Here is a 15,281-nt window from a genome sequence, read left to right on the forward strand (position 1 = left end):
AGAAACAGCCGTGGGAGAACTGGGAAAGTAGAATATTCCGCTCTCTCCGAATTGACATGGGAGAGGAATCAGCAACCAACCATAACAGGTCAAGGGTCAAACCCAGTACTGTTAGGCAATGTCTGGGACGCAATGTCACATGAGACTGTTAAATTCTTCAAATTTATGCTAAACCCAATTTGCAGACTTCACATTAGGGCAGGTGACCAAAACGCTTGGTCAAAGAGGTCGGTTTTAAGGTGTGTCTTAAAGGAGGAGAGAGGGGTGGAGAGGTCTAGGGAGAGAATCCCAGAGCTTAGGGCCCAGACGGCCGAAGGCACGGCCGCCAATGGTGGGAGCGAAGGAAATCGGGGATGCGCAAGAGGCCAGAATTGGAGGAGCGCAGAGATCTCAGAGGGTTGTAGGGCTGGAGGGGATCACAGCGATAGGGAGGGGTGAGGCCACGGAGGGATTTGAACATGAGAATGAGACTTTTAAAATCGAAGCGTTGGCAGACCGGAAGCCAATGTAGGTCAGCGAGCACAGTGGGTGAGGGGGTGAACGGGACTTGGTGCGGGTTAAGATTCGGGCAGCCGAGTTTTGGATGAGCTAAAGTTTAGGGAGAGTAGGAAAAATCGTGCGTCGTCACGTTAAGCGCTCATTCCCCAATATCGGCAAACCGCGATCGCGAGCCTTTCGTTTCTATACACGAACATCAAAATAAAACGGAGCTCATGGGAGAGGCTGGTTTTGAAAAACCATTGTGGGAAAGAGTTAGCGGGGAAGAGCTTTCCCCTGATACTCGGCGGGCCGTGCGTGGTACTTACCGCCGCAGGTTCCGCTGGGTAGCCGCATGGTGCCGTGAGGGCAGCTCTCGGTGCACTGGTACCCTCCCTCGGTGTTCTGGCACTGCTGGTCTGGCCGGCACACGCTCATGCTGCACTCATTGATGTCTGCGATTGGAAAGATAAACCCTCTGAATAGGCAGTGCCTGTTGCAGCTTTAAAGAGGGTGCCTAACACAGTCATGCAATTCGTTACGCATCTGGCGTCAGTCATAGCTCAGTGGTGTGAATTCACATCCCCCTCTCCACCCCTGGGTAATTCCGTTTATAGGAGCACCGTCATCCTGTAAACTTTAATGATCAAGCTTTCTCTCTCATTACAGACACCTAACTCTATGATACCAACCGTTTCACTCAGGTGTTGTAACATCGCTTGCGCACGATGTCGCGGAGACAAGCCCAGCACCTGGCCTCCATATTATAAAACGGATACAGAGGCACTGGCGGAGGTGCAAAAAAAGATTTACTAGAATGATATGAGGACTGAGAGGTTATAAATATCAGGAAAGACTGAACAGGCTGGGGGCTCTTTTCTCTAAAAAAGAGAAGGCTGAGGGGTGACCCGATAGAGGTCTTTAAGATTATGAAAGGGTTCGATAGGGTAGATATAGAGAAGATGTTTCCACACAGGGAGACCAAATACTAGGGGCCATAAAAATAAGATAGTCACTAATAAATCCAATAGGGAATTCAGGAGAAATTTCTTAGAAATGTCAGTGTCAGCTGTGGCTCAGCTGGTAGCACACTCGCCTCTGAGTCAGAAGGTTGTGGGTTCAAGTCCAGGGACTTGAGCACATAAAGCTAGGCTGACACTCCAGTGCTGTGCTGAGGGAGTGCCGCACTGTCGGAGGTGCCGTCTTTCGGATGAGATGTTAAACCGAGGCCCTGTCTGCTCTCTTAGGTAATGTAAAAGATCCCATGGCACTATTTCGAAGAAGAGCAGGGGAGTTATCCCCGGTGCCCTCTGGTCAATATTTATCCCTCAAACCAACATAATAAAAACAGATTATCTGGTCATTATCACATTGCTGTTTGTGGGAGCTTACTGTGTGCAAATTGGCTGCCGGGTTTCCCACATTACAACAGTGACTACACTTCAAAAAGTACTTCATTGGCTGTAAAGCACTTTGAGACGTCCAGTGGTCGTGAAAGGCACTATATAAATGCAAGTCTTTCTTTTCTTCTACCCAGAGAGTGGTTATAATGTGGAACTCGCTACCACAAGGAGTGGTTGAGGCGAATAGCATCGATGCATTTAAGGGGAAGCTGGATAAACACATGAAGGAGAGAGGAATAGAAGGATAGGGTGAAGTAGGGTGGGAGGAGGCTCGTGTGGAGCATAAACACCACCATGGACCAGTTGGGTCGAATGGCCTGATTCTGTGCGATTCTATGCAACATTGCAGCCTTCTCAGCTCCTTTGGTAAAGACCTCTTGATTCCTTTTCATGATTGGCTGTCTTTTCTAGGGAGTTTTGTTGGAGAGAGAGAAAAAATATAATCGGAGGCCAAACATGGCCTTCGGACTGTGGAGTAGACACTCACCGACACAGCGCTGTCCCTGGAGCTGGTAACCGGGCTCACAGGCACACCGATAGGTGCCAATGGCATTGAGGCAGCGCTGATGACACGGTGGGCTGGCTGACGCCTCACATTCATTAATATCTAAAAGGAAAAATGAAAGAGAAATCGTGTTTAAAAAAATAAATTACCCCTGTGCTCGCTGACCTACACATCGGCTCTCGGTTAAGCAATGCTTCGATTTTAAAATTCTCATCCTTGTTTTCAAATCCCTCCATGGTCTCGCCCCTCCCTATCTCTGTAACCTCCTCCAGCACCACAGCAACCGCCCCCCCGAGATATCTGCGCTCCTCTAATTCTGCCCTCTTGAGCATCCCTGATTATAATCGCTCCACCTTTGGTGACCGTGCCTTCTGTTGCCTGGGCCCTAAGCTCTGGAATTCCCTGCCTAAACCTCTCCGCCTCTCTACCTCTCTTTCCTCCTTTAAGGTGTTCCTTAAAACCTACCTCTTTGACCAAGCTTTTGGTCACCTGCCCTAATGTCTCCTTATGTGGCTCGTGTCAAAATTTTGTTTGGTAATCGCTCCTGTGAAGCACCTTGGGATGTTTTGCTACATTAAAGGCGCCGTATAAATACAAGTTGTTGTTGTTTTTGAAGGTGCTATATAAGTGCACGTTGTTGTTGTTGTTGTAATTAAACCACGTTTGTGGTTCTAGGCCCCAGGGCCGAGGCCTGGTATGAGCGGAGTTTGCCGATCTCAGCCAGGACAGCGAGAGGGATACTACAGTCGGACGTAGTGCCGCTGTGCCAAACTGCCTGCTCCTGGTCGGTGCGTCATCCAGTGACTCCCACTGCATGGTCAAGGCTATCGAATGAGGACAGGATCAGGGTCAGGAGTGGCCCTGATGTGCCTCATGGTTGAATATCCCACTGATACTCACTGCGTTGGTTCATAGGTGAAGAATGGCCACTGAGGTGAGGTACCAGGAGATTTAAGCATCCGCAGCACTTTACCCCAGCAAGCTCCAGTGCCTCCAGCACAGGAGACAGAGAAAAACTGCAGAGTGGAATATTTTGTAAGAATTTACTCCCGGTTCGCTCAACCAGACTGTTATTCGTCCTTCCTTAACCCACCGCACTGAGGCTAATGGTCGTGGACCTTATTACTGCCCTGGCGGAGATCTTCCTGATCTAGAGGTCAGCCTTGACTTAGCTCAGTGGGTAGCACTCTCTCGCCTCTGAGCCAAAAGATTGTGGGTTCAAGTCCCACTCCAGAGACTTGAGCCCATAATCCAAGTTGATACTCCCAGGGGAGTGCTGCACTGTCGGAGGTGCCGTCTTTCAGATGAGACGTTAAACCGAAGTGGACATAAAAGATCCCGCTGTGGCGTACCGATCACAGAAAGGACACAATCCGCTTTTCGGTCCGTAGACTATAAATCAGGCGTCATGCCTTTAAGAAGGATCACACCTTTAAGAAACTCGATCTGCAACATAGTTAAGCCCAGAGCGGGGGAGGGGCAGTCGAAGCTGTGCACTGATGAAAGACAGTCGGACTTGGTTAGTCTCTGACGCCATTTTTGTGTTCAACATGTGGTCTCAACAATTAAACCTTTTCTGTTGAACCTCTCCGAGTTCAGTATATTTTGTTAGGAGTACGTAGACTCCTACATTGGTGACCCCGACGCTCAGGACAACTCCTAAGCGTAACCATGGCTGACACAAACGCAGTTTCTGTGAAGCTGCCGGAGTTCTGGGAGAACCTAGCCACCGCCTGGTTCCTTCAAGCCGAATCGCAATTCCGACTCCGCGGCATCACCGCCGACGCAACGATGTACGACTACCTCCTCGCCTCCCTGGGCAGCTCCACAATCACGAAAGTCTGGACAACACTACAAAACCCTTCGGAGGAAGGCAAGTACGCACATCTCAAGGCCGCGCTCCTTAAAAAATTCACAGCCTCCCAATTCGTGTGCAACTGCCACCTCCTCGACCTCTCGGGCCTCGGTGACTCCACGCCGTCAGACTTGCTCTCACACGTTTGCTCTGACCGACGAGAAACCGCCCGGCTCCCTCTTCCGCACGCTCTTTATCCGCCAACTACCCCCCAGCATCCGCCCGGCGATCGTGGCGTCCAGCCTCACGGACCTCGAGGACCTGGCCGACGAAGCCAATAAGCTCCTGTCCGCCGGCTCCAACCACGCCGTCACCCCCGACCTGGCCTCCGCAGCGTCGGCGCGTGCTCCACCCTCTATCGCGCGGCCACACAGCTCGGCCACGAGGCCCCCCAGACCCCCACGTCCCCCAAGCCCTCCGACCCAGGGCTACTGCTACTTCCATACCCGGTTCGGCGCACGGGCACGCCGCTGCAGCCATCCCTGCACGTTTCCAACCGCCCCCACACCGGCCTACACGATGGCCGTGGGGCAAGCAGGCGCGCTGCTGTACGTTACGGACAGCGCCTCCGGACGCCGTTTCCTATGCGACACGGGCGCGCAGCGCAGCATCATCCCCGCGTCCGCCCTCGAGATCCAGCGAGGCGGCCGCGGCCCTGCGCTGGCTGCCGCCAACGGCACCGACATCCGGACGTACGGCACCCGCACCGTCACCATCGACCTCGCAGGCCGCCGCTACCACTGGGAGTTTATCACCGCCAAGGTGCTCTCCCCGCTCCTCGGTGCGGATTTCCTGTGCGCCCACGGCCTGTTGGTCGACATGCCTCGGCGCCGCCTCGTGGACATGAACACCATGTCACCTATCCCGGGCGCCATGGCCCCCCCCCAACCCGCCGAAATGGCGTGGCAGTGCTGCGCCCGCTCAACGGACGACTACTCAGCACTCCTGGCTGAGTTCCCAGCCCTCACCAACCCGACCTTCTCCGCGAAAGTTGCTAAGCACGGGGTAGAACACTTCATCCCCACCACAGGCCCACCGGTGTATGCCCACGCCCGCAGGCTGGACCCGGCCAAGCTGGAGATCGCGCGGGCCGAGTTCGCCACAATGGAACAGCTCGGCATCTTCCGCCGCTCCAACAGCCCCTGGGCCTCCCCACTCCACATCGTCACCAAACCCGACGGGGGATGGCGCCCCTGCGAGGACTACCGGTGCCTAAACAACGCCACCACGCCGGATCGGTACCCCATACCGCACATTCAAGACTTCTCGGCTAGACTGGCCGGCCGCTCAGTCTTCTCCAAAGTCGACCTGGTGCGCGGTTACCATCAGGTGCCAGTCCACCCCACGGACGTCCCCAAGACAGCCATAATCACCCCTTTTGGGCTATTCGAGTTCCTCCGAATGCCCTTCGGCCTCAAAAACGCGGCCCAGGCCTTCCAGCGGCTCATGGACTCGGTCTTCCGGGACCTGAAGTTCCTCTTTGTCTACCTGGATGACATCCTGGTAGCTAGTTCCTCCAAGCAGGAACACATCGAGCACCTCCGCACCCTGTTCCAGCGGCTCAGTGAGCACGGGCTCATCATCAGCCCAGCCAAGTGCCAATTCGGCCTCAGCAGGATCGAATTCCTCGGCCACCACATCACGCAGGACGGAGCCATTCCCCTGCCCGCCAAGGTGCAAGCCGTCCAGCAGTTCCCCCGGCCTACCACCATCAAAGGCCTCCAGGAGTTCTTGGGGATGATCAACTTTTACAACCGCTTCATTCTCGGAGCGGCCTCCCTCATGCGGCCCCTATACGAAGCCCTCCAGGGTAAGAAAGACAGAATGGCGATCGAGTGGTCGGCGGACATGTTGACCGCTTTCGACTCGACCAAAAAGGCACTCGCCGACGCCACCATGCTTGCTCACCCACAGCCCAACGCCAGGGTGGCCCTCACCACGGACGCCTCCGACCACGCGGTCGGCGCCGTGTACGAACAGTGGGTCGACGGGGCCTGGCAACCGCTGGCCTTTTTCAGCCGCCAACTGCGCCCCCCGGAGGCCAAATACAGCGCCTTTGACCGCGAGCTCCTCGCACTGTACCTGGCAGTCCGCCATTTTAGATTTCTTCTGGAGGGCCGCCCCTTCACCGCGTTTGTCGACCACAAACCCCTGACATTCGCGATGGCAAAATCTGCGGACCCGTGGTCTGCCAGGCAACAACGCCAGCTCGCCGCGGTGTCCGAATTCACCATGGACATCCGGCACGTCTCCGGTCGAGACAACGTGGTGGCCGACTGCCTATCCCGCCCCGCCATCCACGGCGCCCACCTGGCAGTGGACTATGCTCAACTGGCAGCGGAGCAACGCACTGACCCCGATCTGCTCTCCGCACCCACAACCCTCCCAGGGCTGCGACTGACCGACGTCGCCTGCGGCCCGTCCGCCGTCACAGTCAAATGCGACACCTCCTTGGCGCAACCCCACCCCGTAGTCCCGGCGTCCTGGCGAAAATGGGTGTTCGACATCGTCCACGGCCTCTCACACCCCGGCACCCGCGCGTCCATTAGACTGGTGGCCAACCGATTTGTCTGGCACGGCCTGCGCAAAGATGTGCGCGTCTGGTCCAGGTCCTGCATAGCTTGCCAAAATCCACCAGCACGTCAAAGCCCCACTCGAGGAGTTCACCGTGCCAGAAAGAAGGTTCGACCACGTCCACATCGACCTCGTCGGCCCCCTGCCGCCATCACAAGGTCACACGCACCTGCTGACAACCGTGGATCGTACCACCCGCTGGCCCAAGGCCATTCCACTGACGTCCACCACCACTGCCGACATCGCGAGGGCGTTCATCGGGACCTGGGTCGCTCGGTTCGGCGTCCCCTCCAACATGACGTCGGATAGAGGCCCGCAGTTCACCTCTGATCTGTGGGCCGCCATTGCCCGAAACCTCGGGGTGGCCATTCACCGCACCACGGCTTACCACCCCCAAGCCAACGGACTGTGCGAGTGATTCCACAGGTCCATGAAGGCGTCCCTCCGCACCAGCCTCAAGGACGAGGCTTGGATCGACCGCCTCCCATGGGTGCTACTTGGCCTACGCTCTGCGGTCAAGGAAGACCTGCAAGCCTCGGCAGCGGAACTCATGTACGGCCAGCCGCTGCGCGTACCCGGAGAGTTCCTGCCCACCGCCACGACCCCCTGGTCGGCTGACCAGCAACGCCGCACTTTCGCCAACCGAGCACAACAGTTCACTCCGGTACCCACTGGCCGGCACGGCGAACCAGCAACCCGCGTACCACCTAGCCTGCACATGGCCAAATTTGTTTTCGTGTGCCATGACGCCCACCGAGGACCTCTACGGCCCCCATACGACGGACCCTACAAGGTACTCCAGACGGGGAACAAGTTCTTCCTCCTCCAAGTGGGCGGCAGAACTGACAAGGTGTCGATCGACCGGCTCAAGCTGGCGCACCTAGAGCCCGACGAACCCGTTCAAGTGGGCCAACCCCCACCGCGGGGCAGACCGCCTAAGAGCCCGACGCGTCCGACCGCCCCGCTCCCGACACCAACCACCAAGAGCCGTTCCGGCCGTGCCACCAAGCCGCCACGCCGGTTCGTACACTCCCTACTAGCGGATTCTGGGGGGAGCTGTGTGGCGTACCGATCACAGAAAGGACACAATCCGCTTTTCGGTCCGTAGACTATAAATCAGGCGTCATGCCTTTAAGAAGGATCACACCTTTAAGAAACTCGATCTGCAACATAGTTAAGCCCAGAGCGGGGGAGGGGCAGTCGAAGCTGTGGACTGATGAAAGACAGTCGGACTTGGTTAGTCTCTGACGCCATTTTTGTGTTCAACATGTGGTCTCAACAATTAAACCTTTTCTGTTGAACCTCTCCGAGTTCAGTATATTTTGTTAGGAGTACGTAGACTCCTACACCGCGGCCACTATTTCGAAGAAGAGCAGGGGAGTTCTCCCCGGTGTCTTGGCCAATATTTATCTCTCAATCAACATCACTAACAAAACAGATTATCTGGTCATTATCACATTGCTGTTTGTGGGAGCTTGCTGTGCGCAAATTGGCTGCTGCCTTTCCCACATTACAACAGTGACTACACTTCAAAAGTACTTCATTGGCTGTAAAGCACGTTGGGATGGTGTGAGGTCGTGAAAGGTGCTGTATAAATGAAAGTCTTTCTTTCTTAGAATCCTCAGTGCCACACTACAGTTTTTTCCCCTAATATATTATACAGGATGAATGGTGAACCAAACAGGATTAAATAAATGGCAATAAATCCAATGGTAATCTCAACTTTAAATCCAGTCCTCCTCTTTATTAGCAGAGGCATCAGGAAGAACACCAGCTGAAAGAAAGAGATGTCAGCTACTCCCATAAACCATAGGGAGGAGGAGGAGGAGGGGAGGAGGAGGAGCTGGAAGGGGGAGGAGGATGAGGGGAGGAGGAGGGGAGGGGAACAGGTTGAGGGGAGGAGAAGGAAGGAGGAGGGAGGGGGGGAGGAGGGGTAGAGGAGGGGAGGAGGAGCTGGAGGGGAGAGGAGGGGAGGAGGAGAGGTGTGGAGGGGTGTGGAGGGGAGCGAGGCGGTGGAGGAGCTGTGTGGAGAGGTGTGGAGGGGTGTGGTGGGGAGGGGAGGAGGAGGAGAGGTGTGGAGGGGTGTGGAGGGGTGTGGTGGGGAGGGGAGGAGGAGGAGAGGTGTGGAGGGGAGCGGGGTGGTGGAGGAGCTGGAGGGGAGGAGGAGAGGTGTGGAGGGGTGTGGTGGGGAGGGGAGGAGGAGGAGAGGTGTGGAGGGGAGCGGGGCGGTGGAGGAGCTGGAGGGGAAGTGGTGGAAAGGCTGTTGACCCACACTCTGGTTTTTGACCATCATGGCTATGGATCTTTGGGGAACCGTGAGCTTGCAGGTGGGCCCCACCACTCTGGGGCACAGCTCATCGATTCACCGGCTTGGTCGTTTTTTCCTACGGACGAGACTCCTGATCCTTTCATACAGTTCACACGTTCTGCACATTTCCATTACCTTCACAACGAGCTCCTTCTGTGGACTGCTTGAAACCAATTCCACATCGCACCAGACAGCGGTATGAACCTGCTTCATTCTGACAGTCTTGCCCAAAGCGACACATGTGGGTCCCGAGCTGGCATTCATCGATATCTGCCAACAATGGAGAAAAGAGGACCATCAGAGGAGATGATCCAGGTCTTAAAACACAGATGATGTAGGTGTAACTAGACTATTGGACTTAGACTGTGAGCGTAGAACTAGAGGACACTCGCTGGGGAAAGCGCTACAGACAGGAGAAGGACTGTGTCAATTTTCACCAACACTGCCTGGGACAGAGCTCCACGGGCTGCAGGAAGCTTCACTGCTACTATCCCATACAGACTTTGCGGATTGATACAGAATGTTGAGGAGCAGGCGCAGTGTCTCTTGCGTTCTTGGTATATTTTCCCCTCTTTGCGTGCACGTGCCAGATTTTCTGCTAACAACAAACAACAACAGTTTATAAATGCCGCAGGCGATCCTCCCCATCTCCTCGGGCATTGCTTACCTTCACAGGTTCTCTCACTGAGTGCCAGAGTAAAGCCAGCGGGACAAGCGCAGGAGAAGCTGCCCATGGCGTTGTGGCAGGTGTGTGAACAGGGGCTCCCCGTGCTGCACTCATTCTCATCTGAACAAACAAGGGCAGAGAATGACATAGAAATTACAGCACAGAAACAGGCCGTGCGGCCCATCAGGTCCATGTGGTGTTTATGCTCCACACGAGCCTCCTCCCAGCCCTCTTCATCTCACCCCATCAACATAACCTTCTATTCCTCTCTCCCTCATGTGTTTATCCAGCTTCCCCTTAAATGCATCTATACTATTTGCCTCAACTACTCTTTGTGGTTGCAAGTTCCACATTCTCACCACTCTCTGGGTAAAGAAGTTTCTCTTGAATTCCTTATTGGATTGATCTAGGTTTTGATTCCCCACAAGTGGAAACATCTTCTCTACGTCTTACTTACCAAACCACTTCATAATTTTAAAGACCTCTATTAGATCAGCCCTCAGTCTTCTCTGGAGAAAAGAGCCCCCAGCTTGTCCAGTTATAACCTCTCAGTTCTGGTAACATCCAGACAGAGACTGCATGAGTGTTTGTGGGCAAGAATTAGTCAGGCTATAAGCTCGAGTCTCTCGACTCTCTCACACAGTATGGAGTTAAGAGGCGTAAATTGCTCTTAGGACGCGACTGAACTAAAATCAGCGTGGGACCCCCTGCCCCCACCCCCCCCAACCTCAACAAATGTTACAAAATTTATTGCTAACCATCTATTTTGTTCCCCAATTTCCTCTGCTCTCCCAATGACCCCATTAGACCTGCTGGGGTGATGGTTCCACAGGCTCTGGCAGCCCTCCAGTATCTCGTCCAGGGGCCAGTTCTTCACCTATAAGCCTAGAGCTATTCAACCACGGAAGCACCACAGTTAAACCAGACTCTGTATTTACGCAACACCCAGATATGCCCTTGCCAGCAAGGCTCACTGGGTGGTCGCTCCCCAATATTGCAGCTTGCCTTGACTTAAATTCCAACCAATATTAAGCACAAGATAAGTCGCATCTAATCATCGATGGACAGGATAACATGTTGCGGCATTTAATGTGCAAAATACAGAAGGCAACTGCCAGGCGCATAAGGCGGCCTAAAACAGACGAGGTGAAAACCCAATAATTCAACTTTGTCAAACTGCATAGCTTCTCTGCAAAAAATGAAGAGAGGAGAGGAAGAAACATGGGATAATGGGATGTGCCCAGATCATTAAAAAAAAATCAGAGCAACCAAAGGTTTTCCAGCACCTTACTTTCAAACATATAAGATTCTGAAGGGGCTTGACAGGGTAGATGCAGAGAGGAGGTTTCCCCTCGTGGGGGAATCTAGAACTAGGGGGCATAGTTTCAGAATAAGGGGACACCCTTTTAAATCAGAAATGAGGAGGAATTTCTTCTCTCAGAGGGTTGTGAATCTTTGGAATTCTCTTCCCCAGAGAGCTGTGGGGGCGGAGTCATTGAATATATTTAAGGTGGCGATAGACAGATTTTTAAAAGGTAAGGGAGTTGAGGGTTATGGGGAGCGGCTGGGAAATGGAGTTGAGGCCAAGATCAGATCAGCCATGATCATATTGAATGGCGGAGCAGGCTCGAGGGGCCAAATGGCCTACTCCTGCTCTGATTTCTTATGTTCCTTATGTTTCCTTATTCCAATCAGGTTAGTTGGTTAAACAGCCTGTTGGGGTGACTTCGACCATCGAGAAGGCGTTTCCTACAACAGCGACTACACTTCAAAACAAAAAGTGCTTCATTGGCTGTAAAGTACTTTGGGACATCCTGAGGTGGTGAGAGGGCGCTCTGGAAATGCAAGTCTTTCTTTCTTTCATATATCATCATTCCTTGACAGTCGCCGGGTCAATATCCTGGCATTCCCCAGCCTAACCCCATCGTGGAAACACCATCACCGCAGGCACTTCAAGGGCAAGGCCCACACCACCTAGCCCAGGGCACCTCGGGCGGAGCAATCGATGCGGCCTTTGCCAATGTCCCCCACATCCCCAAGGACAAATGTAGCTCACAAAGTGTTGGTGAGGGATGCTAGTGCTGGGATACGGAACACTTTTCCACCTTGGGCCCCCAGTGTCGGCATCACAGTTCTTGCCAAGGAGGGAGTGCAGCGAAGATTCACCAGACTGATACCTGGGATGGCAGGAATGACGTATGAGGAGAGATTGGGTCGATTGGGCTTATACTCGCTGGAGTTTAGAAGAATGAGAGGGGATCTCATCGAAACCTATAAAATTCTAACAGGACTAGACAGACTAGATGCAGGAAGGATGTTCCCGATGGCAGGGGAGTCCAGAACCAGGGGTCACAGTCTAAGGATAAGGGATAAGCCATTTAGGACAGAGATGAGGAGGAATTTCTTCACCCAGAGAGTGGTGAACCTGTGGAATTCTCTACCACAGAAGGCAGTGGAGGCCAATTCATTAAATATATTCAAGAAGGAGTTAGATATATTTCTTAAGGCTAAAGGGATCAAGGGATATGGGGAGAAAGCAGGGACAGGGTACTGAATTTGGATGATCAGCCATGATCGCATTGAATGGCGGAGCAGGCTCGAGGGGCCGAATGGCCTACTCCTGCTCCTATCTTCTATGTTTCTATGTTTAAACCTCTCTCTGTGTTGCTCAATAAATGCGCTTCAGGACCAACCTCAAACCAGCATTTCCTCCTGCACTGATGTGACGTTTTCTGTTTTTCACACCAGCCCTTGATTTACCGCCAATGGGTGATGAACTAGAGAGAGTTTTTGTAATGTGGGCCTATGCCCACTGGCTTGAAACTACCCCAAAACCCATTCCACATGGGTTCACTTACAGGCAGAGAGGGAGCAGAATCTCTCCTGGTTGACCAGACTATTTTAATTCAATCTCAGTCACTGTAATAACAACAACAATAACGAGAGCCTACCTGCACAGTACGAGGCTGAATCGAGTGCAAATCCCCTGGGACAGTGACCTCCATTGGAATCTGAAACGTGTAACAAGAGGGATTGAAACAAGAGCTCAGTGGGATGGCCCATGACTCACAAGGCTACCCCTCCTCCAGCCACCTTCGATTTTTTATTTTTCTCATTTTTCTGCACTTAAATATTTACCAAAAGGTAAAAACCGGAACAGGACTGGCTGAGGTCACGAAGCAAGTTGAAATGTTCCAATATTTCTCATTTCTAGACTTACACCTGAAGGAATAGCGCCCCCCATTAACTCAGAGCAGTGGTTCAGTGGGTAGCACTCTTGCCTCTGAGTCAGAAGGTCGTGGGTTCAACTCCAGAGACTTGAGCACAAAAATCTAGGCTGACACTCCAGTGCAGTGCTGAGGGAGTGCTGCACTGTCGGAGGTGCCGTCTTTCGGATGAGACGTTAAACCAAGGCCCCGTCTGCTCTCTCAAGTGGTCTAAAAGATCCCACGGGCACCATTTTGAAGAGATGGGGAATTGCCAATATTTATCTCTCAATCAACATCACTAAAAAAACAGATTATCTGGTCATTATCACATTGCTGTTTGTGGGAGCTTGCTGTGCGCAAATTGGCTGCCGCGTTTCCTACATTACAACAGTCACTACATTTCAAAAGTATTTCATTGGCTGTGAAGCACTTTGGGACATCCTGAGGTCATGAAAGGCGCTGTAGAAATGCAAGTCTTTCTATTTTCCAGTAATTAACCATTAAAGTGAGGCAAATCTTGCTGCCAAATCCCTTTATTAATTCAGCTCATATCTAACCTGTTCTAAAATCCCAGGTTGTGGAGAGTGGTTTTTGAGGCATTTAATCAATCCCAGAAAATGAATCCCCGATGAGGAATGGCTCGAGACGACTGTCTAAGCGGGAGTCTCACCACCAGGAATCCATCGAGTTGCGATGCTCGGGCCTTCATGCCGTGGGGCAGGCTTGATGGACCAGCTGGTCTTTTCCTGCCCATCAATTTTGTATGTACACTGACGACACCCAGCTCTACCTCACCACCACTTCCCTCGACCCCTCCACGGTCTCTAAGTTGTCAGACTGCTTGTCCGATATCCAGGACTGGATGAGCAGAAATTTTCTCCAATTAAATATTGGGAAGACCGAAGCCATTGTTTTCGGTCCCCGCCACACACCCCGTTCCCGAGTCATTGACTCCATCCCTCTCCCTACCATCTGTCTGAGGCCGAACCACACTGTTCGCAACCTTGGTGTCATATTTGACCCTGAAATGAGCTTCCGACCACATATCCGCAGCATAACAAAGACCGCCTATTTCCACCTCCGTAACATCGCCCGTCTCCGCCCCTGCCTCAGCTCATCCGCTGCTGAAACCCTCATCCATGCATTTGTTTCCTCTGGACTTGACTATTCCAACACACTCCTGGCTGGCCTCCCACGTTCTACCCTATGTAAACTTGAGGTCATCCAAAACTCGGCTGCCCGTGTCCTAACTCACACCAAGTCCCGTTCACCCATCACCCCTGTGCTCGCTGACCTACACTGGCTCTCGGTTAGGCAACGCCTCGATTTCAAAATTCTCATCCTTGTTTTCAAATCCCTCCATTACCTCGCCCCATCTCTCTAATCTCCTCCAGCCCCACAACACCGCCCCCCACCCCCCCGAGATATCTGCGCTCTTCTAATTCTGCCCTCTTGAACATCCCTGATTATAATCGCTCAACCATTGGTGGCCGTGCCTTCTGTTGCCTAGGCCCTAAGCTCTGGAATTCCCTCCCTAAACCTCTCCGCCTCGCCACCTCTCTCTCCTCCTTTGAGACGCTCCTTAAAACCTGCCTCTTTGACCAAGCTTTTGGTCACCTGCCCTAATTTCTCCTTATGTGGCTCGGTGTCAAGTTTTTTTGTCTTATAATACTCCTGTGAAGCGCCTTGGGACGTTTTACTACATTAAAGGCGCTATATAAATGCAAGGTGTTGTTTGGCCCTATTCCTTCTAGTATTTCAACTCTCCCAGTTTAGCATCCAACTCTTGACTATCCCTAAAGTCTGCATCTCCACTACCCGGCCCAGCAGGTTATTTCATTGGGATTGTTTTTTTTATATATAAGCCTTTCCTCAAAGCTCCTCCATCATACAATTGGAATCAACCTTGTTGTTCATTGGCAGAGGCCGAGTATCAGGTCTTCAGCCGGTCCTCCTGCCTGACTAAGGTTCATTGGATGGAAAGGAAACCAAATGAATGATCATACCAGAGATGTGGGAAAGTAAGTTGTGAGGAGGACACAGAGTCTGCAAAGGGATAGAGAGGTTCAGTGAGTGAGCAAAAATTGGCAGATGGACTATAATGTGGGAAAATATGAGGTTATCCACTTTGGTAGGAAGAATAGAAAAGCAAATTATTATTTAAACGGAGAGAGACTACAAAATGCTGCGGTACAGAGGGATCTGGGGGTCCTCGTACATGAAACACAAGAAGTTAACCTGCAGGTACAGCAAGTAATTAGGAAGGCAAATGGAATGTTGGCC

At 52.7% G+C, this 15,281-nt stretch overlaps 1 protein-coding gene across 1 annotated transcript in view; it reads right to left on the reverse strand.

Moving 5' to 3' along the window:
* The window catches only part of LOC147101676 (hemicentin-1-like), a 395,279-nt gene that overhangs the window by 24,728 nt on the left and 355,270 nt on the right, over positions 1-15,281 (reverse strand). The window contains exons 97-101 of the mRNA XM_085965457.1: positions 12,741-12,800; positions 9,790-9,909; positions 9,258-9,392; positions 2,368-2,487; positions 807-932 (exon numbers count right to left, since the gene is read on the reverse strand). Coding sequence (XP_085821583.1) covers positions 807-932; positions 2,368-2,487; positions 9,258-9,392; positions 9,790-9,909; positions 12,741-12,800 — 561 coding nt within the window. The remainder of the gene's footprint in view (positions 1-806; positions 933-2,367; positions 2,488-9,257; positions 9,393-9,789; positions 9,910-12,740; positions 12,801-15,281) is intronic.

The sequence above is a fragment of the Somniosus microcephalus genome, chromosome 23, assembly GCF_052327205.1.
Source record: "Somniosus microcephalus isolate GS21.2 chromosome 23, FLI_Smic_1.0, whole genome shotgun sequence".
Classification (NCBI taxonomy): domain Eukaryota; kingdom Metazoa; phylum Chordata; class Chondrichthyes; order Squaliformes; family Somniosidae; genus Somniosus; species Somniosus microcephalus.